The sequence below is a fragment of the Sinocyclocheilus grahami genome, unplaced genomic scaffold, assembly GCF_001515645.1.
Source record: "Sinocyclocheilus grahami isolate Dianchi unplaced genomic scaffold, SAMN03320097.WGS_v1.1 scaffold219.1, whole genome shotgun sequence".
Taxonomy (NCBI): Eukaryota; Metazoa; Chordata; class Actinopteri; order Cypriniformes; family Cyprinidae; genus Sinocyclocheilus; species Sinocyclocheilus grahami.
The window spans coordinates 1346586-1373971 of record NW_015505398.1 but is presented as its reverse complement, the minus strand read 5'-3'; the positions used below and the strand labels follow the sequence as shown (position 1 = coordinate 1373971).

Sequence of the window (27386 nt, the reverse complement as noted above, 5' to 3'; positions counted from 1 at the left end):
GTAACACTTTAGTATAGGGACGAATTCTCACTGTTAACTAGTTGCTTTAGTAGCATGTCTATTATTAACATATTGTCTGTTTATTAGTATTTATAAAGCACATATTATATCCCTAATCCTACACAATACCTAAACTTAAAAACTATTTTACATAACAATTAATTGGCATCAAATTAGGAGTTTGAGGCAAAAGTCATAGTTAATGGCAGAGCCTGTCCAGTACACTTTCCACCGAGCCAAATAATCTCCATTTTTATGTTATTTGCATATTGTTTTTGTCTTTACAGAGGAGGAGATCAACAACATGAAGATTGAATTAGAGAAGTACAACATTCAAATGCCAGCATTCAGCAAAATTGGCGGGATTTTAGCCAACGAGCTATCAGTGGACGAAGCAGCCTGTGAGCACTGTTTCAGCCTCTGCTTTTTAAGTCGAATCACTCTTGGCTTTTTGGCACAACTCCTTGCCTTGTAAATGTAAACAACTAGACTTAACTTGGACAGCCAAGAGTTTAACAGCACAGTAATTACGATCTGTTTTACATTGCTTTGAGCTCAAAAGATGTGCATTATCTTCTGTTGCAACGATTCAGTGCACGCTGCTGTTATCGCCATCAATGACGCCGTTGACCACGGAGTCCCCGAGGGCACTCTAGCTGCCATGAGAAACCCAAACGCCATGTTACTGCAGCTGGATGAAAGCGCTGCCCAGCAGTACCAGGACACCCTGTTCCAGGCCAAGACTGAGAAAGTGGCCAGCTCGCGAAAGAGAGTACGAACTTTGCTCTTCAGATAGCTAAAAATAAAAGATTTGCTATATTTGGGTAACTAAGGGTGTTTTTTAATATATGTACTCACTATCTCTGTTCCAAAAGTCAGAGACCTGCCTAAAGTAGATAGCGTTTAAGGCATCAGAAGTGTGATGTGAAGGCTGTTCTAAATGGACAGCGTAATCATTAAATAAAATGCATGCAAATTTATAATCAGCATCAACCCTGTCTACAATCTTCGATAAACTTCACTGACATGGTCAGATAACTAATTTTTACCAAATTCAGGCAACATGGCATGTGCCTGTCATTGCTTTGCAACAAAATCACTGAAATATATGCAGTAGACATGCTTACTGCAAAGTATCAATAACAATAGCCCCATCTGATAAAGAATTACATAAACATGCAAAATGGACTTTTTAACCCAATATTTATGCATGCTTTGTATTTTTTGTTCTTGTTGGTGTCTTTAGCTTGGCAAAATTCTTTTGTCAGATTATATTGGAATCAACTAAGCGTTAGAGCACTTTTTGTGTAGTCCAGTCAGTTAAAAACGACTGCTAATCAGTTATTTCAGTATTATTTTTATACTATTATAGTATTCATTAATATTATAAAGTAGCTTTTATTTTTAGATTTTTTCATTTTAGTATAATTTTGGTAACACTTTAGTATAGGGACGAATTCTCACTGTTAACTAGTTGCTTTAGTAGCATGTCTATTATTAACATATTGTCTGTTTATTAGTATTTATAAAGCACATATTATATCCCTAATCCTACACAATACCTAAACTTAAAAACTATTTTACATAATTAATTGGCATCAAATTAGGAGTTTGAGGCAAAAGTCATAGTTAATGGTTTGTTAATGGCGAGAATTGGACCTTAAAATAAAGTGTGACCATAATTTCTAGTTGAAGTTTGTCATATTGCTTATGACAATATGCAATATGTCATAAGCAATATGACATATTGCATATTGCTTATGACATATTGTCATAAGCAATATGTCATAATTTCTTATGACAATTATGTCAGAAATATCTCCCACCCTTGCCCCCCGCACAACATATTGTCTGTTTATTAGTATTTATAAAGCACATATTATATCCCTAATCCTACACAATACCTAAACTTAAAAACTATTTTACACAATTAATTGGCATCAAATTAGGAGTTTGAGGCAAAAGTCATAGTTAATGGCGAGAATTGGACCTTAAAATAAAGTGTGACCATAATTTCTAGTTGAAGTTTGTCATATTGCTTATGACAATATGCAATATGTCATAAGCAATATGACATATTGCATATTGCTTATGACATATTGTCATAAGCAATATGTCATAATTTCTTATGACAATTATGTCAGAAATATCTAATTTATTTTCCATTTTAGTACTTCAACCTCAACTTATTTTATTTCAGTTAGTTGGCAAGGCAACATTTCTAATTAAATTGAAGTTTTTCATCTCTTTTTTTTAATATATATTTTTGCTTTCAGCTTTTGTCATTTAACAAAAACAATTTTGAATAGTTTTAGATTTGGTTAACAGTCAGTCTATCTATCCATTGTGTATGAGTTGAAAACTAGTATGGCTATAGTGGTATAAATGTATGTTTCTTTGGTAGATTGGAGAGAATGCTGAGGCTGAAAGGGATGTTTATGATGAGCTGCTCACACATGCTGAAATCCAGGGAAATATCAACAAAGTAAATTGTACGTACCTCACCCATATCTACCTCCAGTTCTTTGTGTTCTTCTGAGGTTGATGATGTGATCTGAGTTCTCTGTGTTTGTGCTGTTTTTCAGTGACCAAATCCTTGAGTTCAGCAGAACAGGCGCTGTTGAGTGGTGATGAGGACAAGCTGTATGACGCTCTCCGTTCCCCTGCATTAGGCCTGCAGTCAGTGCAGGCTCCGAACAAGGCATGGTACCTCAAACAGCTACTGGCCGATCGAGAGCAGAAGGAACAGGTAACAGGTTCTGCTACTCAGTGGGGGAAAAACAGGGTTTGCTACTCACATTTTGGTACACTTTTGTACCACGGTTTATATTTGTCCCTTGGAAATTTTAGATATGAAATGCATATGCGTAGTGTGGTGTCTCTTTTCAGAGAGTCCCTTACTGTATAACCGCATGTCTGTGACAAACCCTAGGGCTCAGCAGAAAGATATGCTTGTCATGGTAACCATAATAACAGCAAAAACAGTTTATCCTGAAATAGCTAACGTACTTAGCTATTAATTATGTGTTACTTAACCCTAAACAAAACCATAAAATAGTATAAACAAATTGTAGATAATAATGACTTCTCACTAAACCTAAATTTGACTTCTGGAGATAATATTGAATGTCTTGTTGAATGTTTTTGGGGTGTGTGATGCTAAAAACTCATATTGTTTATTAATTGCCTATATGTCACAATTATCTTTTTATAGAAACTATTGAACGGTCCGTAGCTGAATATAGCTATATATATTCCTAGAAATATATCAAGTTTACAAAATGTATGTTTGTCTGTAAGAAAGTGTGGTTTATTTTTTTTCTGCAATAACACTTGTCTGTGTTTTTTTATATTTTTGAAAGAACTCTCTTATGCTCACAGAGGATACATTAATTCGATATTGTGTCATATTATTAATATTTCAGATAACAGTTTTCAATATCCAGTTTATTTTGAAATGCAGTTTATTCAGCAGCCGTTGCTCCAGTCCTCAGTGTCACGTGATCCTTCAGAAATCATTCATATATGCTGATTTGCTGTTATTATTATCAATGTTACAATTAGTTTACAATTATTATATATGCTTAATGTTTTGTGAAAAAAACATTTTTCTACGATTATCTGATTAATAGAAGGTTCAAAGGAACAAGTATTCATTAAAAAAAAATATTTCTACATTATTCAAAATTTTCAACAGCAAACGAGAGGTGAAAGGGATTAAAAAAAAACTGTAAATATTGGCACTAAATATTAGCAGTCAGACTTACATTGGCCATTACTTACAATGTTAAAATGTTGCTTATCTGTGTCAGCTTCAGATTTCCTAATCATTGCATATAAACTGTTAATTCTAAATTCTATAATCTCATCACATTTGGCTTGTTTCATTCTTCCTCATGCCTAGAATACCACAGGAGAGCCTCTGATGAAGGAGGAGTTACAGAGTGGAGTAGATGCAGCCAATGCGCAAGCAGCAGACTATCAAAAATGTATGTACTTCTACATTCTTTTGAACCCGTGAGTATGTGTTCAGAGAACGGTACATCAGAACGACCCCAGTGTTTTCTTTGTCTCTCTTTTATGTGTTCATTTATGCTGTCCTTCAGCTGTCATTCTTTGAAAAGAACAATAAGGTGTGTGTGTGTGTGTGTGTGTGTGATTCAGTGCTGCGGGCGGTGGAGAGGATTAATGCTGCCATAAGAAAAGGTGTAGCAGAGGAAACTGTGAATGAACTGATGAACCCAGACGCCCAACTGCCGCAGGTTTACCCTAGTGCTGCAGATCTGTACCAGTCCTACAGCTGTCATTCTTTGAAAAGAACAATAAGGTGTGTGTGTGTGTGTGTGATTCAGTGCTGCGGGCGGTGGAGAGGATTAATGCTGCCATAAGAAAAGGTGTAGCAGAGGAAACTGTGAATGAACTGATGAACCCAGACGCCCAACTGCCGCAGGTTTACCCTAGTGCTGCAGATCTGTACCAGAGAGAACTCTCCAGCCTGCAACAACAGAGTGCAGAGGTTAAAACGCACTCACATCCACACAATTTCAGCTCACTCTGGTTATTTTGCTGTCACCATCCCTCTATTGAGACATTAATTGCAGAAGAAAGTGAGCTGCCTATGGCCTATGCAGACAGCTGCCTTATAATGCAGCATCCTAATAAGGTCATGGCCCCTAATAAGTGATCAATTTGAAATTCTTTACAAAGGCAGCAGCTCTTGATTTCAGTAGAATTTAGCAGTTACATCTTGCCAAGCTAATGTCATGATATTTTAATAAGAGCATCAAGCTTACAATTACATGGCACACAAATATTTAGTGAAATGTTCTAATTTAACTTGAACTATGTGAAACAGTGACCCATTTCTATCATTAATATTTCAGAATTTTTCAGAATTATAATATTGTCAACAAAGGTGTCGCAATAGGCAGTTTTGGCAATAACTGTAAAAAAATGAAATATTCTTAATAGTACACAAATGATAATATTGTAAATAATCGATCACCAGTTACACCAGTTGATACTCCAACATACAGTAGGTGGCGATATTGCTACCCATCATGAAATGGAAAAAAGAAAACCATGACAACGCAGTTTGTAGCTACTTCTGGTGCACAAAATCATGTTGGAGTAGATGTTTACCTGAAAGTATGGAAGCACGTTTCCGCCACTGAATAAAAAATTAAAAAGGTAATTGCGAGTTTTTGTCTCGCAATTCTGACTTTTTTTGCAATCGCAAATTATCAGAATTGTGAGATCTAAATTCGCAATTTTGACTTTTTTTCTCAGAATTGTGATATAAACGTACAATTCTGAAAAAAATCCAAATTGCGAGATACAAAGACAGTTCTGAGGAAAAAGTCAAAATTGTGAGTTCAGAATTCGTAAGTCTGACTTTATTTCTTGCAATTGCAAATTTATATCCCACAATTCTGACTTTATATCTCACAATTCTGAGAAAAAAAGACAGAAGTATCAAAGACAGTTGTATCGCGCTATTGCAAGGGAAAAAAGTCACAATTGTGAGAAGTCGCAATTACATTTAAAAAAAAAATTCATTTAGTGGTGGAAATGGGCTTTCATATGAAAGCCTGCTAAAAAAAAATTAGCAGTTCAATTTTGTTTACAAATCTGTTTCTGCCACCCTGCACTTGTATGTTGAGTGTGATTGATTGGCCAAAAAGCAGAAAACATAAAAAAATAAAGTTGAAGATCAATTTGATAGCATTGACTGATGTTTTTTTCTTTCTTTCAAACTTCACAATAACATTGTCACAAATTCTTTTGTAGTAGAAGTTTGATACCATGATATTGTTGATTTCTCTTGCCCTGGCTGACATTTCTTTTCACTTGAGTTTGTCACAATGAATTATGGGATTGCCTTGTACATATGATGCTGACTTCAGAATAGGTCAAGTTATGCTTCTCAGCATATTTAAGTTGCTCACCTGTGCTGCCTTTGTAAGCAGCTTACTAGGTTTTTTGAACAGAGCAATAATTTACATGCAGTTTACATAAGTTGACGACCTGTAACCGTTTAGTGTAGTCTGAGTGATTTTATTGCTTTGCTTGACTTCACAGGGCTCTTTGTCACATCCCGAGCTGCTGGTTGCCGTGGAGATGCTGTCCTCGGTGGTGCTGATAAACGAGGCGCTGGATGTAGGGGACAGGGCAGCAGTGTGGAAGCAGCTCAGCAGTAACCTCACCGGCCTCAGCAATGTAGAGGATGAGTATTCCCAGAGGTGAGAGTATGGGACGGCTCTGAGTGAGATGACCGGTTGTCAACATGCAATCGGAATTGGTCCTGTTTACTTTGACACATGCCTGGTCTTATCTTGCATGCTTTATCAGTGCATGTTATTCTAAAGAAAAAAAATCTTAATTTTTCATCAAATTACAATAGCTTACTCAGCCTCTGAAATGACTTTCAGCTGAAAGTCACTGGCTGCGTGGGCCATTGGATTGTCAACTATTAGCCAAATAGCTATTTGGTCACTACCTAACTCTCATTCAAGTCTGGCTGTGTTCTTGTATTCAACGCCCACTTTTTATGACTAAATCAGTAAAATCAGGTCTCGTACTACTTTACTTTTTGTTTTTGCTTAGAAATATGCCAAAATACGGAAGTAAAATAGGTTGTAAATGTCAGTGTTGATTTATCTCCTAGTTTTAACCACTGTTTGTTGTTTCCCTGCAGGTATATAGATGAATTGATGCGTCTTAAGGCAGCTGCGCGTGAAGAGGGTGGTGACTATCTCACCTGGAATGACATTCAGGCCTGTGTGGACCAGGTCAACAGTACTATTCAAGAGGAACATGAAAGTGAGAAACACATTCGTCCTAAATATGAATGGAAATGGATCAAATTCAGATAGTGCTGCATTATGGACAGTGTACATGTCCTCTCGCAACTTTAGGGATTGCTGCTATTGGTCTGATCAACGAGGCTCTGGATGAGGGTGACCTACAGAAGACAATGGCTGCTTTACAGAACCCAGCCGCCAAGCTAACAGATATAGATCCATCTTTGGCCCAGCATTACTATGATATTCTGCAGGAGGCAAGGAGAGAGAAGGCCCACGTATGTATACCCACAACAATAACACCGCCTACACAAAACTCTGCCTCTGCAACTGTAAAAATATCAACTATTTAATACTTATTTTTAACCATTCAGCATGTTGGGCCACTTCCACTGCTTTCATCCTCTCATATCCGATTCAGTTTTTGTCTAGTTTTTGTTTCCTTCTGTCCCAACACTAATGGAAGTATGCATTTTATGCAAGTAAGCATTTCAATGTTTGAAAACACAACAGCATTGCGATCTGATGAGGATATGTAAAACTTTGTTATCGGTCGTTGAATGAGTTTGGTTTATTTGCCCAACAGATAGTTTATCTGTTTAACTTTCCCTTTATCAAGGGAAGTCTGAGGTCTGAAAGTGGAATGAAATATATATATATTTTTTCTAATAGAAATTGATTTAAAATGTGAGTTACAAAAAGTGCCAGGTTTGCTGTGTTTTTATTATTATTATTATTAATAATAATAACAATAAATACAATTTTAAAAGTATTAGGAAAAATAAATAATAATATACTTATTTTATAGTGCTAATATTTATGGCTGTCTTAATTTCATCATTTTCAAATATGAAACCATCACACTTTTTTACTGAAAACACTGGATCGTTATCTGCTCACGTGTAAAAGAACACAGTGCTGTGCTTTACTGTGAAACAGAGAATGTATTTACACTAAGCAATATCACAATTTCTGTTTTATTTCTATTAATTATGCAGCACAATTTGAAGTCTCTCTCTCTCTCTCTCTCTCTCTCTCTCTCTCTCTCATGCATCATGTGAGCTTCTCATGACTCTAGTCTGATGACATCATCGGAGCTCATACAATCTCATTCCTCACCCCCATATTTTGTCTGGCTTTTATTTGCCACCTCCCCTGTTCTTTTTATTAGAAAGCCCCTTACATTTTCAAATGACTATTATATGTGCAAATAACATTTGATTAATTTGATCTCTCACACCTCAGGTATCGTACACACCACTTTTGCATATGAAAATTGGACATTTTGGTCCTAATCTGAGGCTCACTGAAGAAGTGAAGTAGGTTCATGAGTAGCATATTTAATTTTAATGTTTAGTCAGTGTTTTAGGCCACGCTTCACATGTTTCCTGTGGACGTGAAACTGAAACCTCAAGGATGCAGGTGAATGGGCACAGAGAAGGCTATGGTTTACCACAGCAGTGTGCCAGTGTGGTTCAGAGCTGGACTGAGATCTCTTAGGCCAAGAGCACTCTTTTACGATGACCGCTTGAGAAAAAGTACCCAGAACAGTCGTTCAGAGGTGTTACGAAAAAACAAATCTAAAATCTGCATCTCTTTTTGATTCACCTATTTGGAAACAGTTCTTGTGAGTTTGATTAGTGATATTTCCCATTTATGTCACTAACCACTCTATTAATAGAGGAACACATGAACAGCAATTTTTGTCTCTTGGACTCATAATAGCTGTCAAAGTCAGTGCTGAACTCATGCTACCCCCCCCCAAAAAAAAAAACATGGCTGGAAAAACAAAGTGTTTCCTTTCGCCGTGATTTGCACAAGCATCGGAAATAACAAGGCTTATGACTTTTTCTCTGCCTTAAAAGGGCAAAATTCTGGTCATGTTAGCTGGCATATCTCAGTAAAGGGTTTTTAGCGCTGACATCACTCCTCCAAGCTTACACTAGCTTGGGTCACTATAAAGTGTAAAGCACTGCTAAAACCAGATCTGCTCAACTGAAACAGGAAGTGGTTAGGGGAAAAGTTAGATTTTATGTTTTTAACAAAAATCTCAAAAGATGGAGTGAAGTGTGACCTGACGGTAACAATTCAAGACATTTCTGTTTGACTTCAGTAATCACAATTTATGAAGAAAAAAAAAAAAGTCTAATTCTTGTAATGAGTAAAATATGAAAAGTTAAAAATCACTAATTGTGTTATATTAATGAGCAGTTGACATGAAATACTTTTGGGCAGTTGATGTACAATGGTGTGAAATTCGATGCACACACACACTCACATACATGCAAATATTTATTATATGCAGTTTTTAATGATATAATAATTTGGACAATACATGGAATATTTATAGATATTTGTACACACAAATTTACATTATACATCTATTATTCGTATGCTTTTTAGAAGTACACCACTATTTACATAACATCCTGTGTTAAATTCCCTATGTAAGCGTTTCACGATGATCTTTAACAAAGTTTAGCTAAAATAGACAGAAGTAGTTCCTCTTTTATCCTTCAGTGTTGTAAACCGTCCCAGAAGAGTTGGTAATGTAATCTTGGACATTACACCGCACCCTTTTTTGCTTCCTTAGTTACAGTTGGCAGACTTTATTCACACATTCAGATCCTGATCATTTCTGCTCCACCCCACTGGGACACATGAAGTCCTATTTGCACTCTAATCCAGCAAGCATTCATTTAATACAGCCGATAAAATATAACTCAGTGAAGTGGAGCCTTATCAACCCTGAAGGAACAACGTTTTCCTCTGTTGCACAATTTGCCACACCCTCAGGTTTGCTGCTGTAGGTTTGCAAGAAAGGCGGGCGGATTGCATAGAGGGGCTGCTGCACTCAGCAAATCAGAGAGCTGCAAATTGTGCTCCGGAAACTGAGCTCGGCATGCGGTCAGGGACTATCATGAGAGGGCAGCTGCACCACCTGGTGGTGGTTGTAATGAACCCTTCATTAGCATGTGTTTATCCAAAATGCCCTGTGAATGATTATAGAAGCAGATGCAATTAATTCAGAGGTGTACATTTATACAGGTACCCTTACAGCCAAAAAACATGATCTGCACAAGTCAGTCAGCTTGATCTTATTTATGGCTCTCTGCAGCACTTCTGGAAGGAATTTTCCTGAAAGGGAGTGTTTTATAGAGTTATGTTGTTGAATAATGAAACACTGTGTCTCTTCCAGTTCATACAGCATTTATTTTTACTTGATGTGTTTTTATCCACATCATACTGTACCTGTTAACATTTAAACCATTATTTAATCGAATTAAAGTGACAGTTCACTCCAAAATGTCATTATTTACTCACCCACATTTCTAACTTAAATCACAATAAACATTCCTCTGTGGGAAACAACAGCTGTTTAAAAAAACTTATTTTGTTCATACAGTGAATGTCACTGAGGTGCAAAACAACACTGGACCCCACTGACTTTCATTGTAGAGATCAAAAACTCAATTTTTTTGTGATCCTGAGAAAGAAAGTCATACAGGTTTGGAACATGAGGGAGAGTAAATTAAGTTTTGGGGTCACTTTAATTAACGGTCACTGTAATTCCATTAAAAATGTTTTAACTGTCAACAGGTGGACTGTAATAATCTCACTACAGAAGGTTTGACTGACACCTAGTGTCCATACGAGTGTCATTCCAATTTAAATACAAACAGAAATCTAGTTGGAATTGCTTGATAATTTATTTATGTATTTTTTTATTTTTTGAAAACATGATTATTTTTTGCTGTTCTGTTTGGTGGCGCAGAATTTTTAAAAAGAGTTACCATGGTCCTTAAAAGTCTGCAATTTCAAAAGTGTGAAATGTAGTTCATGTAAATGTAGTTATGCTTAGTCCTCAATTTTTTTAATGCTAGAAATTGCTTATGAATATGAATCTTTAAAATGCTTATTTAGGCATCAACATTACTGCAAAAGTCATGAAAAATTGGAAATTGTGTTAGTTATATTTGACTGTAGCACTCAGAACACATGGTTAGTCATTGGTAATTTACTTCTTGTTTTTTTTCTTGTCTTTACAGGAATGCGGAGATCCTTCTGCAGTTCTTTGGTTAGATGAGATCCAGGATGCGATCTTAAGAGCCAACAAGGACTCAGAGGATGCTCTGCAATGTAAAAATATTTACTTGTTTAGTCTGTATCTGTCTAAGCTCAAATATAAATATGATTCTTGAATAAAAGGATGATTCTTTTTTTAATCTAAAGAATTATCTTCTTTTCCATCTTCAGTCTCTCAGGCGATCCAGTCCATTAATGATGCTGTGGATAACAAGGACTCTTCTCAGACACTGGCAGCCCTGCGTTCACCTACTGCTGGTCTGTATGGAGTCACGTCTGAATGTGCTCAGACCTACCAGGATGACCTGTTTCAAATTAAAGAAGACAAGAAAAAGGAAGGTGAGATGGGCTCTTGTGTTGATTCTTTGATATTTGGTACAAAAAATCTATAGTAATATTTACCATAAACCAAGTACAATTTCTGTTTTCTACTCAAGTTCTCAGTTGAAGAATTTGTTTTAAACTATTTGGCGATATTACAACATGTCATATCATTTACACTTTGTGACGGAGAGAGTAATAGAGGTTTTTGGTAGGGGATAATGACAGTGAATGGATGAAACATTGGGTGAAGGGAGGACACAACTACTACTATAACCTCAAGACCGGACAAGGCACCTGGGAGGAGCCTTCAGACTTTATTCCAAACAACACTCAGCTCAACAAGGAGGAAATACAGGTAAACCTTCATTCAGTATTTATTTTTACAATGTATGAAATCAATCAAATATATTACACCATGTTGTGCTATATTATAATATATCTATTAATATAATAACTGTAATTTTTTACAGTTTTCAGTTTTGTTGTTGTTTTTATTTTTTTTTCTTCCTGGTTAACTTACTGTGTCTGTGTCTTTGTAGTCTGTTGTGTCAGGAGTAACCACAGCATATAACCGAGAACAACTCTGGTTGGCCAATGAGAGTCTGATTGCCAAGCTACAGGCCCGGTGCCGTGGTTTTCTGGTGCGACGTGGAATGAAAGAGCGTCTTGGGTTCTTGAAGTCTCAGGAGCCGTCTGTCACATGCATACAGGTCATTCTCCTCTTGCTTCCTTCACTTAGCTGCGGGGGGGAAAAAAGATAGTTGTCCTACATTTAAAAACACTTGTTGATATCAATTCGAGTTCATGAGTTTGCCCACCAGTGTATGAGAGGAACACAGCTTTCACTCTCAACCAAACTAACATTACTTTAGTTTTAAATCAAAAGTTTTTGCTCTTATAAACACGAGACGCGCATAATAGTATCCAATTGCAGAGTCGCAGCTGATGAATGGAAAAGAAGCCTGGGTCTCGAGTGCGACACATTGAAAAAGCTGCGAGGCGCAATGGTCAAAGATTTCCATCTAGCATCATATTTACATAGAAAAGCTATTAGAAAAGCAGCGGAGCTTTGTAAACAGCTCAGAGTAATCACGTCATCTCCTTAAGAAGGATATGATTGCCAGAATGCATTTAGACCTACCTGTATTTTTGAAAAGGTCCTGTTCAAACATGATCTCTTAACGGTAATTTACCAGTAAAGACTGTATGTGTGAAAGGGGCTAAACTCTTCCTCTGCATATGCGGTGAGTTTGGGTTGCTTAACGTTCATCTGGGAAAACTCACTTGATTTGTAACGTAAATCATTTAAACCTATGCCAACACTGGAGATTACATCAACATATTTCTAAATATGCGATTTATTGTACATCGCGATTTCAAAATAAAAGTTTCTGACTTTGCATGTGGCCAAATATTAAAATTAAATGGATTTAAACGTTGTTGAATCACATGAAACATCACCAGGCCGTTGGTGCCCTCTGCAGGCATTTGTTATAATATAGGCATATTACATTATGTATTTAACAGTGTTGTTCAATAAAACCATGTACATGGTTTTGATACTTTATTTGAAGCCAATTATTATTGCCTCATCGTTACTTTGTATATAAATATAGTCATATTAAAGCCTGTTTTTCCACTTAGTTCTATTTGTATTACTAAAAATATCAGATTACTCACTTGTCAAAATAATCAGTAGATTACTTGATTGGCAAAATAATCATTAGTTAAGCACTAGATTAGTTAAAACATTTCAAAATACAACTGCATTGTTTTACTTTTTGTGATTAAAAGACAAATATTTTGTCATTTGAAAATTTCTTACACATTGTCTCATTCTATTGAACCAAGTATATGCATTTTGTCTCATCTCGTGAGCTAAGTGTATTGTTACACCCCTAGTGTCTATGAGCGTGATAAAGCTCATAATTTTCTAAGTGTATGATATAGCTTTCATTCTTCAGGTCAGTCATATACAGGTGCATCTCAATACATTAGAATGTCGTGGAAAAGTTCATTTATTCGCTGCACTTTATTTGTACCATTTTGTTTTATTAGAATTTGAAAGATAATAACAATATTGATTGATAAGTGATTTTCTGTAGTAAACTGTCTTTGTATATTTCCTATTTTATATTAATTTCCTAGTATTTAATTTACCATTATTTCTTTCGAACAAAACAATTTCATAAATGTAATGTTTTAGATTGTAGGTCATCTTGTACCCTGTCAAGGACAAAGCTAACCAGCAAAACTTGGTATCAAAAGCATCCTAAATGTTACATGTGTTTGCAAAATATTGTAGTGAGTAAACATTCTTGGTATTGCTGTTTCAAATATCCCACCATAATCTGTAGTCTGAGCCTGTCAAGGGCTAATGGCAATGGCAGATATGTTACTAGTTAGTTTCAAGGAAAATCATTTATATAACCATGTGTATGTGTTTTTTTTTTTTTTACCCCCCAACCCCCGAAAAAAAGTGCAGCCCCAGGATTTTTTTTTGCTTTAACCCCTGTAGACTGGAAGGCATTAATGTAAATAATGACAAGAAATAACATCAGTGGGTCTGGGGCCAAGCCAATCATGACCTTCTGGTTCTGTTTGAATTATAGGCCCACTGGAGAGGCTATAAGGACAGAAAGAAGTACAATGACAGGAAGCAGTACCTGAAGCATCACGGTGATGATGCTGTCAAGGTGAGCAGCAGCATGACAAATTCTGATGGAATAAAAGAGTCACACTTCTTGCATAATAAATTGTCAGGATTGTGCTAAAAATGTCAGGACTGTGTTATATACTACATGGCAGAAAATGACTGGTCACCCCCTAATTATTGGGTTTTGCCCCCGTATTTCAGTGAAGAAAAATTGTAATATGGTAAAATCTGTATTTGGATAAATATGATGTTTTTTCGGTAGATTCAGTCAATGGTCAGGATGCATCAAGCTCGCAAAAAATACAGAGATCGTCTGCAGTACTTCAAAGACCATGTGAGTTTTTAGTCAAAACCCAAGGACTTTTATGGTTTTGTAGTTAATGTAATCTGATTTCTAACTGCACAGTGGTCAGTCTTTAATGTTCTCCATTCAATTTTCTCATCACAGATAAATGATGTGGTGAAAATTCAGGCTTTCATTCGAGCCAACAAAGCAAGAGATGACTACAAAACACTCAGTAAGCATTTCATGTACTTCCGTCAAATTCTGTTTCACATCCTCTCACTGAGAACGCCTCAAATATCCATACACATAACTTGTTTTGTCTTTTGAAGCCATTAAATTGTTGTTTCTGATTACTGTTGAAACTTGAAGATCACTGTAGTGGTTTTCTGTGTTTACATTTCATTAAGGCTTTTTTTATGTCACATCCAAAAATTGTTTATTTGCTACTTGCTGGTCACTCAAAAATGCCTTCATTTACTCCCCCTCATGTCATACAATGAAAGTTAACTGTTTGGTTACCAACATTCTTCAAAATATATTTTTAAATAAAATAGTAAATGATGACACAATTGTTTTTGGGTGACCTATACCCAGTTTTGGGGGTAATTAGTTACTGTAATTTAAGTAACGGATTACTCTTATTTTTCTGTAACTTAATTACAGTTACTTCTTATGTAATTGAACTTAATATTGTGTATAGACTGTAGAACATTTATATACAATGCAATAGTGGATTTAACATCAAAATCTAACCTTAAAGCAGCACTATGTAACCTTTGGCGCGCTAGCGGTTAATAAACAGAACTGCACACATCCCGCGGAAGAACATTCCAACCGGAGCTACTTCTCTAAGTTTATGTCTCTGGCTATTCACGCAGGTATGTGTTACTCCGCAGCGGTGACGACCCGACCAGGCTACAATAGTCCAAATATAAGTACTTATTATAAGTGTACCATAGTGATTCGGAATAAGACAAAAACTCGGTTTGGAAGATGAATTCATGATGTACGCTCGCTCATTATATACATTTGGCACATTTTGAACACCGAAAAAGTTACATCGTGCTGCTTTAAAATGCATGCTTTTTATGTACCCTTCTCACTTTAAATACTTTGAGTTAATAAGAATTTTGGTAACACTTTAGTGTCCAATTCTCACTATTAACTAGTTGGTTATTAGCATGAATATTACTGGGATATTGGCTATTTATTATTACTTAAAAAAAAACACATATTAATGTCTTGTTCTGCAAGACCTTATTCTAAATGCTACCCAATTCTTAAACTTCACAACTACTTTACTAAGTATTAATAAGCAGTAATTAGGAGTATATTGAGGCAAAAGTCATAGTTAATAGATAGTTAATAGTGAGAATTGGACTCTAATCTAAACTGTGACCAGAATAATTTATGTAGTTATCTATTATTTATTTGAAAGACTTAAAATAACCTTTTCATGTCTATCCTTATATCATTTACTTGTCGAGGTTGAAATAGGATTTAGAAAGTAATTAGTAATAAGTAATTAAATACTTTTTGAAGAGAGTAATTTGTACAGTAATCTAATTACACTGTTGAAGATGTAATTAGTAACTAGTAATTAATTACTTTTTTAGAGTAACTTACCCAACACTGCCTATACCTTTAAGGGGAGGAACACTTCATAGAACATTTATTTGGACAAAAGTGCAGGATGAGTCATCAACGTTTTTGTTCAGAAAAAGACAGAAAATTGTAAAAGTGTATACCTTCAAGTTGATTCCTCCAACTAGTATAGGAGTACACTAGCACTGAACACCATAAAACTCTAAATCCTGTCTTTAACAGTCAACGCAGATGATCCTCCGATGGCAGTCGTTCGCAAGTTTGTCCACCTGCTGGATCACAGCGACCAGGACTTCCAGGAAGAGCTAGAACTGATGCGGCTTAGAGAAGAGGTGATCACCAACATCCGCTCCAACCAGCAGCTGGAGAACGACCTTAATCTGATGGACATCAAGATCGGCCTGCTGGTGAAAAACAAGATCACCCTTCAGGAGGTGGTCTCTCACAGCAAGAAGCTCACCAAGAAGAACAAGGGCGAGCTGTCCAACCTCATGATGATGAACAAGCAGAAAGGAGGCCTGAAGGCTCTTAGTAAAGAGAAGAGGGAGAAGCTAGAGGCATATCAGTTCCTCTTTTACCTGTTACAGGTAAACCTCATCAACTCTAATCCAAGAATTGTTTGAAAATCAACATTACTGCAGTCCTGTTGATTTCCCTCTCTGTTTTCCTCAGACAAATCCAACCTATCTGGCCAAGCTGATCTTTCAGATGCCACAGAACAAGTCCACCAAGTTCATGGATTCTGTCATTTTCACATTGTACAACTACGCTTCCAATCAGCGTGAGGAGTACCTCTTGCTCAATCTCTTCAAAACGGCCCTGCAGGAGGAAATCAAGTAGGAACTGCATGATATTCCATGTTTTATATACAGTGCCTTGCGAAAGTATTCAAACCCCTTCATTTTTTCACGTTTTGTTATGTTGCAGCCTTATGTTAAACTGCTTTAAGTTACTTTTTTTTCCCCACATCAATCTACAGTCTATACACCATAATGACAAAGCAAATAACAGGTTTTTAACATCTTTGCAAATTTATTAAAGATAAAAAAACTTAAATGATTCCATTGCATAAGTATCTGGGACAGTTGAAATTCAGCTCAGGAGCATTAATTTTGCGTGTAAATGTTACCACACTTTGAGTGAAGTTAACCTGTGGCAAATTCAATTGAATGGGTATGATTTGGAAAGGCACACATGTCTTAATAAAAGGTCTAACAGCTGAAAATGCGTATTAGAGCAAAGATCAAGCCCTGAGGTAAAAAAAAAACTGCCTGTAGAGCTCAGAGACAGGATTGCATCAAACCACACATCTGGGGAAGAGTTCAGAAAAAAATTCTGCTGCATTGAAGGGTCACAGAAGCATGTAGCCTCCATTATCCATAATGGAAGACGTTTGAAACAACCAGGACTCTTCCCAAGTTCCTAGAGCTGGCCTCCAGGCCAAACTGAACAATTGATAGCGAAGGGCTTTTTTGGTTAGAGTGGTGACCAAGAAGCTGATGGTCACTCTAGTCACTTGAGCTCCATGATCATATGTGGAGATAGGAGAAACCAACAGAAGGACGAACATCACTGCAACACTCCACCAATCTGTGCTTTATGGCTGTGTGGCCAGACTCAATCCTCTCCTCAGTGAAGACGCGTGGAAGCACACTTGGAATTTGCAAAAAAAAAAGGACCTAAAGGACCCTCAGACTGAGAAACAAGATTCTTTGGTCTGATGAACCTCAATTCCAAGCATCATGTTTATGATGACGTGTACCATCCCAAAAGTAAAGTGTGCTGGTAGCAGCCTCATGCTGTGGGGCTGTTTTTCAGCGGCAGGGATTGAGGGACACATCAGAGTAGAAGAAAAGCTCAGTGCACCAAAATATAGAGAGAGCCTTAATGAAAACCCAGTCAGAACCTCAGACTGGGCAGAAGGTTCACCTTTCAACAGGACAATGACCCTTAGCACACAGCAAGAGTGGCTTATAGACAACTCTGTGAATGTCCTTGAGTGGCCCAGACAGAGCCTGAGCTTGAACCCAATCAAATATTTCTGGAGAAACCTGAAAATGTGCGTCTGCCCCCATCCAACCTGACAAGAGCTTGAGAAGTGATCAGGTGAGAAGAATGGCAGATAATTGCCAAATGTCGATGTGCAAAGCTTGTCGCATCATACCTCAAAAATACTTGAGGCTGTAAAGGTGCTTCAGCTAAGTACTGAGTTACTTAAGCAATGTACTTATTTCAGTTTTTTGATTTTTTATAAATTTTATAAAGTTGCGACAGTTCTGTTTTTGATTTGTCATTATGGTGTATGGAGTGTAGATTGATGTGGGGAAAAAATAATTTAAAGCAGTTTAACATAAGGCACTACGCTTCCAATCAGCGTGAGGAGTACCTCTTGCTCAATCTCTTCAAAACGGCCCTGCAGGAGGAAATCAAGTAGGAACTGCATGATATTCCATGTTTTATATACAGTGCCTTGCGAAAGTATTCAAACCCCTTCATTTTTTCACGTTTTGTTATGTTGCAGCCTTATGTTAAACTGCTTTAAGTTACTTTTTTTTCCCCACATCAATCTACAGTCTATACACCATAATGACAAAGCAAATAACAGGTTTTTAACATCTTTGCAAATTTATTAAAGATAAAAAAACTTAAATGATTCCATTGCATAAGTATCTGGGACAGTTGAAATTCAGCTCAGGAGCATTAATTTTGCGTGTAAATGTTACCACACTTTGAGTGAAGTTAACCTGTGGCAAATTCAATTGAATGGGTATGATTTGGAAAGGCACACATGTCTTAATAAAAGGTCTAACAGCTGAAAATGCGTATTAGAGCAAAGATCAAGCCCTGAGGTAAAAAAAAAACTGCCTGTAGAGCTCAGAGACAGGATTGCATCAAACCACACATCTGGGGAAGAGTTCAGAAAAAAATTCTGCTGCATTGAAGGGTCACAGAAGCATGTAGCCTCCATTATCCATAATGGAAGACGTTTGAAACAACCAGGACTCTTCCCAAGTTCCTAGAGCTGGCCTCCAGGCCAAACTGAACAATTGATAGCGAAGGGCTTTTTTGGTTAGAGTGGTGACCAAGAAGCTGATGGTCACTCTAGTCACTTGAGCTCCATGATCATATGTGGAGATAGGAGAAACCAACAGAAGGACGAACATCACTGCAACACTCCACCAATCTGTGCTTTATGGCTGTGTGGCCAGACTCAATCCTCTCCTCAGTGAAGACGCGTGGAAGCACACTTGGAATTTGCAAAAAAAAAAAGGACCTAAAGGACCCTCAGACTGAGAAACAAGATTCTTTGGTCTGATGAACCTCAATTCCAAGCATCATGTTTGAAGGAAATCAGCTCTGTTCATGACCTGCAGAGTACCATCCCAAAAGTAAAGTGTGCTGGTAGCAGCCTCATGCTGTGGGGCTGTTTTTCAGCGGCAGGGATTGAGGGACACATCAGAGTAGAAGAAAAGCTCAGTGCACCAAAATATAGAGAGAGCCTTAATGAAAACCCAGTCAGAACCTCAGACTGGGCAGAAGGTTCACCTTTCAACAGGACAATGACCCTTAGCACACAGCAAGAGTGGCTTATAGACAACTCTGTGAATGTCCTTGAGTGGCCCAGACAGAGCCTGAGCTTGAACCCAATCAAATATTTCTGGAGAAACCTGATGATGACGTGTACCATCCCAAAAGTAAAGTGTGCTGGTAGCAGCCTCATGCTGTGGGGCTGTTTTTCAGCGGCAGGGATTGAGGGACACATCAGAGTAGAAGAAAAGCTCAGTGCACCAAAATATAGAGAGAGCCTTAATGAAAACCCAGTCAGAACCTCAGACTGGGCAGAAGGTTCACCTTTCAACAGGACAATGACCCTTAGCACACAGCAAGAGTGGCTTATAGACAACTCTGTGAATGTCCTTGAGTGGCCCAGACAGAGCCTGAGCTTGAACCCAATCAAATATTTCTGGAGAAACCTGAAAATGTGCGTCTGCCCCCATCCAACCTGACAAGAGCTTGAGAAGTGATCAGGTGAGAAGAATGGCAGATAATTGCCAAATGTCGATGTGCAAAGCTTGTCGCATCATACCTCAAAAATACTTGAGGCTGTAAAGGTGCTTCAGCTAAGTACTGAGTTACTTAAGCAATGTACTTATTTCAGTTTTTTGATTTTTTATAAATTTTATAAAGTTGCGACAGTTCTGTTTTTGATTTGTCATTATGGTGTATGGAGTGTAGATTGATGTGGGGAAAAAATAATTTAAAGCAGTTTAACATAAGGCTGCAACATAACAAACCTTGAAAAAAAACTAAACGAAGGGGTTTGAATACTTTCGCAAGGCACTGTACTCTTTAACTATTTATCAAGACACATTTGCATCTTTTACGATCTCTCAGTGATATTTGTCTTGTAAATGCAGATCAAAAGTGGACCACATCCAGGAGATCGTGACCGGAAACCCAACAGTCATTAAGATGGTGGTGAGCTTTAACAGAGGAGCCAGAGGTCAGAACGCACTCCGGCAGATCCTGGCTCCGGTCGTGAAGGAAATCATGGATGACAAGACGCTCAACATTAAAACTGACCCAGTTGACATATACAAGAGCTGGGTGAACCAGATGGAGAGTCAAACTGGAGAGGCCAGGTGTGTTTTCAACGTTTTAATATGAAGGGCCCACGCTGTCCAGCACAATATTCTCCCCTCCATAAATGCCAAGATATTTTCAGTAATTTCTTTTGTAATTATGACAAAGCTGCTTGTTTTCAAACGTTTATTGATGTATCAAATTAATGTGGTTAATTCGTTTAATGTATTGAATTATTTAACTATGATTTATTTTGTGATCCCACACATTATGTTCTAACTTCTATATTCCGGAACTGTATGTTCTTCAATAAAAACAGTGTTTATTGTGTGAAAATGATTTTAGTCTTAATTATATGTTTTTTTTTGCATTTTAATTTAGATGAGAGCTTGATTTATTTTAATATATTAATAATAATTTGTCCATTTAAATAATTTGAAGTCATTCTGTGGCCTCCTTGGAAATCTGCTGAGGCCCCTACTTATAATAATAAGAAATATAAATGTTTAATGGATTTTTAAGACATGTAAAAGACTAAAAGTAAAGACCGAAGTTCATTTAATTAAATCCAAATGCAAAAATTAAATGTAATGCTAGATGACCTGCTACCTAATGTTGCAATGACCGTGTAATTCTGTTTTGCAGTAAATTGCCATATGATGTGACTCCAGAACAGGCAATGAGTCACGAGGAGGTTCGAACCCGGCTGGAAGCCTCCATCAAGAACATGAGGACGGTCACAGACAAATTTCTCTCGGCCATAATTGTGTCTGTGGATAAAATCCCGTGAGTTGATTGAATCCCGCCACCTGAATTTCCCTCAGGGATAAAAAAAATGCCATGTCTTACATCTATTTTTAGCAGCACCTACCATAAATTGTTCTTGAATATATGAAAATGACTTTTAGCAAGCCCAGATTTGAATATTCAAATACATGTCTGTTACATGAGCCGTTTCTTTGTTCATGTTTGTGTACAAGTCAGTATTACACCGCTGTTAAAGAGTGGCGCTGTGCTGCTGCTTTCATTTTACTAAGCTAAACCTAAAAGGGCAGAATACCGCATAAAATAACATTACTTTTATATTAGCGTTTCTTCACAGATTGGACTAAAAATAACATGCAATGATTGACTCTTTATGAATCAATTCTTTAATAACTCATGAACTCCTCCTATATCATTCAAATAAATAATTCACTGAATCCACCAGAGCACAATTACCAATTATGAATTAATTATGACTTTACTGAATGCTAACTTATAATAACATTTATTCATGTTTGACTTGAAATAATCCAAGAACTATTACCATGTTATTGTGTTTGAGAATGGATCACATTATGAAATAAGTATTGCTGACTGGTTGTTCTCGTGTAGACTTATGTTCGCTACACTTTACGTTCAAACTACACCTACTGAGAATCATTTGTGTAAGTCTCTGTGTGTTCGACTCATTTTCCCTGTAGATATGGTATGCGGTTCATTGCCAAGACACTGAAGGACACAATTAACGAAAGGTTCCCTGATGCCACAGAGGATGAGCTTTTGAAGGTTTGTTACATCACAGCTGCTAGAAATCACAGCAGTGTTATTCCTGTGCAGCGTTTGGCTGATGTAATTGTACGCTTTAGTCCCCAAAACAAGCCAGCCTTTATTCAGATGTCTCTGAACACTCTGATTACCTCTCTGCTAAATGGGCACCCGCTGCTTCTCCATATCAGTTCTATCCCACTGTGGAACATTGTGCTGAATCCTGAGCATTTCTCTGCTCTTGTGCTTCACTTCTGTTGTGAAACTCCAGTCTTCTCACTTTGAATAATAAATGTGGTTTCAATTTCCTCTTCTTCTGGTAAGAAATTCCTCTTTTCTCTATCTATCTGTCCCACACCTGCTCTGTTTCTCTCTTTCTCTACGGCCTGGCTCCAGCTCTCCTCTTGGCCCTTGCTTATACCCTTTTCAAGAGGTTTTTGATGAGCACCCAACCCAGGTGAGCCACATCTTTCTTATTCTTGCCTTGCTGCTTCTCTGTCAGTAATTTTGTTTGCCCCCTTTGTAGAAGCAGAGGATCTTCAATTGCAAAAAGATAATAGGTTTTAGAAAATTGCCCAGATGTTGTGTTTGCTTAAAAAAAGGAGGACATATACTCATCCTTATTATCTTTTAAGATTGTGGGCAACCTGCTGTACTACCGCTACATGAACCCTGCCATTGTGGCTCCTGATGCCTTTGACATCATTGATCTCTCGGCTGGAGGTCAGCTGACTACAGAACAGAGGCGAAACTTGGGATCAATCGCCAAAATGCTGCAGCACGCAGCCTCCAACAAGATGTTCCTCGGAGACAACGCTCATCTGAACCCCATCAATGAATACCTCTCTAACTCCTACCAGAAATTTAGGTACAAGTGACATCACATTTCTTCTGTTTGTTTTGTTATTTCGAGCAGTTTCTTTATTTCCATACTGACGCAAGAAATTTTCTATCACCCAGACGTTTCTTTTTGTCTGCTTGTGACGTCCCATCTTTGGAAGACAAGTTCAATGTGGATCAATACTCTGACCTGGTCACCTTGACCAAGCCTGTGATCTACATTTCCATTGGGGAGATCATCAACACTCACACGGTAACCATCGGATACATTTACTGTTGCTCTGCAAAATTTTGAAATTCAGTCATTTCAATTGGTGTCTGCTCAATTGACCTATCGGTAAGCCCTGCCCCCCTTAGTTACTGTTGCTCACTTGGACAAACAAACAGAGCTGCTCGCTGTCTTACAATGACAGCTGTCACTGATAAATTTGGGACATAGATGGACCTTCAAGTGGGACTCAAATATGCGATGGATCAACACCGTTCATATACCGTAGAGTAAGATTAAATTAATATACATTTAACCAGATTAATATGGAGAGGTACTCTAATATAGACCGTCGTTTATGTGTTTTTGACTTTCACTGCACGGTACATGATGTGAGAACAGTTTGCTATTTAGGTTTGTACGTTAGCATGGACTCACTAACTATAACGCTAAAGTTAGCTAGTTTTAGCCAGAGATACCTTGCTGAAGCACAAGATGACATTAACGTTCTGCTTGAGCAGATGAAAAGTGTAACTTAATGAGAGTATGACAACCAGAAAATGAACGTTTTCATCTTCATTGTGATTGGGGTTGAATGCTTAGGGAAGTTTTGCTCTGTTTTGGTTGGATTTAGGAAATGGAATAAAATAAAATACATTGCCTATCCTCTCAGGATAACTAATTAGTGTTACAAGTACCCTAGGCACATCGGTTTTCCATTGTTGTAGCATAAACACCATTAAACCGATGCGAGCTTCGGATCTTCCAATGTTTCTCTATGGTGCTGAAACCTAAAGATGTCCGAGTTCCACTCCCCGTGCAACTGATACTCGACTGCCATTGGTTCATCTGCATTCGAGGGGAGGGGCTTATCGATAGGTCAATTGGGAGTTTTGACTGGGGGCAAAAAAATCCCCACAGATATTTTGCTTTGGTTTCAAGGTATTCACGAAAAAATTAAATACGTTGACCAACAGAAAGCTAATTGGTTTGAAAGTGACCTTTGTGACCACACCTTTTTGCTAGAGATAACATCCAGTGTAGCTGGACTGAATGAACTGAATGTATTGTGGTATCTTTTTTTAGCTCTTGCTAGATCACCAGGATGCCATCGCTCCAGATCACAATGATCCTATCCATGAGCTGCTAGATGACCTGGGAGAGGTGCCCACCATTGAGTCTTTAATAGGTGAGCCTCTGAGATATGCTTTAAAGTCTCAGGACGCTGAGGTCCTGCAGTCAGAGTGATCGACTGTTGTTCCCTCGCAGGTGAGAGCCCACTTCCCCCTGATGATCCTAATAAGGAAATTATGGGTAAAACAGAAGTCTCTCTCACCCTCACCAATAAATTTGACGTTCCTGATGAGGCCAATGCTGAAATGGATGCCAAGACTCTACTCCTCAAGTAAGGACAATGCCTTACTCAGAAGAATGTGTTATAAAACCTAGTGATGGTCCAAGTTCTAAGGCAGCATGCTTCCTTCCCAGAGAAGATAATCCACTAATGCAAACCTTTCCGCTATTTCCAACATTTGCATATGATTTTTGCACTTCACTGGCAGTTGGACGGAGTTTTCAGTGGTTGTAAAAATGAGTGATTTATGAATGCATGAATATATCTACACAAAACAAATAACCACTAGTATGGTTTTCTACGTCTAATCAATGAAATAATTATTTTGTACATAAATATTCATAACTGCCCATTTTAAAGAAACTGTGTTTAAGGAATAACATTTTGGTAAAAAATTATTGGTAATTCTCATTTTGCTTGTCACTGATCTTATAGTACATTATACACAAAACAAATAACCACTAGTATGGTTTTCTACGTCTAATCAATGAAATAATTATTTTGTACATAAATAATTCATAACTGCCCATTTTAAAGAAACTGTGTTTAAGGAATAACATTTTGGTAAAAAATTATTGGTAATTCTCATTTTGCTTGTCACTGATCTTATAGTACATTAGAATACATCAAATCAAGTCGGGCTGTCACATCTGGTCTTGCCACGAAAGTTCAACTATTTCATTGCGTCCAAAGCCTTAAATCGGATCTAAAATTTCTGCATACACATATGATTGGGACTTCATGCAGCTTCAGTATTACTCTCCTTTGGAAATGAATGACTGCCAGTCTGTTGTTTGGTATTTGTTGTTTATAGGAGAGAGCGAAAAGGTGGCTTTTAGACTATAGAATTGTTAGCTCTGCAATCAATCGTAATTTAGGTCTGCTGCATGGAATGCCATTGTGAAGTGCATGGAGTTGCTGCCTTTTTAGGTCACTAGGTTCTAGAACTAATATTTTTCCTTGCTAATGCATTTTTAACATGCATCCTCCTTTTCCATTCATCTTTGTTATTTAGCACCAAGAGGCTCATAGTAGATGTGATCAGGTTTCAGCCAGGAGAGACGCTTACTGAGATTCTGGAGACTGTAGCTTCACCAGAGCAGGTACTTTAAATGCAAAAATGTACAATTGAAAAACTTCATCAAATCAGAGTTGTTTGTATTCAAATCTGCTTTTATTATTGGAATAGGAAACCGAGTACCAGCGTGCCATGCAGCGAAGAGCTATTCGTGATGCTAAGACCCCGGAGAAGATGAAGCAAGCCAAACCAGTTGTGGATGACAGCCTTACCTTGCAAGGCAAGAAGGACAAAATCAAGAGCAACTTGCAAAGGCTAGGAGAGTTAGGCAAAGTTCACCCTGAGAAGAAATACCAGGATCTTATCAATGACATCACCAAGGTACCATTCCTATGTTTTTTGGGATTTTCAGAATGTCTATGAATACGAAACTTCAAATGCGCCATTATGCGTCTTGATTTATTTCTTGATGATGTTTGTAGGACATCCGGAACCAGAGGCGATACCGTCAGCGGCGAAAGGCAGAATTGGTGAAGCTTCAGCAGACTAATGCTGCCCTCAACTCCAAGACCAATTTCTACAATGTGCAGATCGACTACTACAATCAGTACATCAAGACCTGCATGGACAATTTAGCCAGCAAGGGCAAGTGAGTGACGAGCGCTTGGAGTATTTACTGTCCAGTTCAGTTCATGTCGTTATCTCTGATCGAATAATTGCTGAGCTCTTAGCTTACGGTCATGGAAAATGCCATTGCTTCACACACACAGAGTCTCGAAGAAACCTGGAGACAATAAGGCGAAGAAGAGTAAGCAGGTGTCGCAGAAGTACACAGCAGCCCGTCTGCACGAGAAGGGAGTGCTTATTGACATCGAGGATCTGCAGCCAAATCAGTGAGTTTCAACTTCTGGTCATGTTTTGAAGTTCATCTGTTCATGCCTTACAGTACTATATGTTTATGTATCTGCATTTCCTGTAACAATGTGCTTGTTTCCTATTTTAACAGGTATAAGAATGTCATTTTCGAGATCTCGCCATCTGAGGTCGTAGGAGTGTTTGAGGTGAAAGCTAAACTTATGGGAGTCCATTTGGAGACGTTACTGTTAGAATACCAGGTGAAAGTTCTTCTCTTGATATTTTTGTCTGTATCTCATGGAAGTCAGAAGGAATGTTTGATTTTAATTTTTTTTAAGAACTGTATATGTAATTTTGGTTACACTTTATTTTAAGGTCCAATTCTTAATATTAACAGACCATTAACTATGACTTTTGCCTCAATAAACTCCTAATTTGCTGCTTATTAATAGTTAGTGAGGTAGTTGTTAAGTTTAGGTATTGGGTAGGATTAGGGATATAGAATATGGTCATGCAGAATATGTGCTATATAAGTACTAATAAACAGTCAATATGTAAATAAGAGGCATGCTAATAAGCAACTAGTTAATAGTGAGAATTGGTCCCTATACTAAGTGTTACTGTAATTTTTTTTAATGTCTTTAATAACAGGACCTACTCCAGTTGCAGTACGAGGGGGTGGCAGTGATGAAGCTGTTCGATCGAGCTACTGTAAATGTTAACCTCCTTGTTTTCCTGCTCAACAAGAAGTTCTACGGCAAATAGAAACTCAGAGGGACTTGACAGACTGTTTCATACAAAGTGAAGCCCAGACCACATCCATCTTTAAAGTTTAAATGTCTTTCCTGCACTACTCTGAGTATGCCTTTTGTGCCTTTCTTGAAGGATAAATTCCTTGAATGTACATTATTAAATTTGTCGTAGACCACCAACCTGTATCTTCTGGATATGTAACGGTTGACTGTTTTCTGTTTTTACTGAGATGTAAGTGTCCAAAAGAGTATCAATAGTAGTTTGCTTTGATCTTTTGCAAACTGCTTGCATGAGCTTTGAATACTGTATATGTTATATGTAAAATGAACATTTTTATTACGTAATCTATTCTTAGGGCGAAACAATTTTAAAATTGTTTCCAAGTATCCCTATCGTCTAGGAGAGTGATGAGTGTTATAGCCACATTCCTCCAAATGTTACCAAAATATATTTATCAGAGCAATTTCTATATATAAATAAAATA

The 27386-nt window shown here is 37.5% G+C and overlaps 1 protein-coding gene across 1 annotated transcript; it reads left to right on the top strand.

Moving 5' to 3' along the window:
- The first annotated feature begins 289 nt into the window (after window positions 1-289).
- Window positions 290-27386, top strand: LOC107596412 (ras GTPase-activating-like protein IQGAP1). The gene is made up of 33 exons (XM_016287134.1): window positions 290-401; window positions 594-772; window positions 2405-2492; window positions 2586-2749; window positions 3905-3989; window positions 4165-4281; window positions 4470-4516; window positions 6082-6242; window positions 6698-6822; window positions 6918-7081; window positions 10853-10943; window positions 11061-11228; window positions 11426-11568; window positions 11753-11923; window positions 13826-13909; window positions 14132-14203; window positions 14318-14387; window positions 15983-16347; window positions 16433-16546; window positions 18141-18190; window positions 20179-20403; window positions 20990-21130; window positions 21811-21895; window positions 22510-22742; window positions 22835-22967; window positions 24009-24111; window positions 24192-24327; window positions 25292-25379; window positions 25466-25675; window positions 25777-25943; window positions 26065-26187; window positions 26301-26409; window positions 26801-27386. Exons 1-33 carry the CDS (start codon window positions 305-307, stop codon window positions 26912-26914), a joined length of 4422 nt encoding a protein of 1473 aa, XP_016142620.1. The 5' UTR covers window positions 290-304; the 3' UTR covers window positions 26915-27386.

What these genes read in the sequence shown, in the direction of transcription:
- LOC107596412 (XM_016287134.1), top strand. Translation starts at nt 305, where the DNA reads ATGAAGATTGAATTAGAGAAGTACAACATTCAAATGCCAGCATTCAGC. An exon ending in TATTCAAGAGGAACATGAAA is followed by an intron (nt 6,823 to 6,917) that starts GTGAGAAACACA and finishes TCGCAACTTTAG; the next exon opens with GGATTGCTGCTATTGGTCTG. An exon ending in AGATCATCAACACTCACACG is followed by an intron (nt 22,968 to 24,008) that starts GTAACCATCGGA and finishes ATCTTTTTTTAG; the next exon opens with CTCTTGCTAGATCACCAGGA.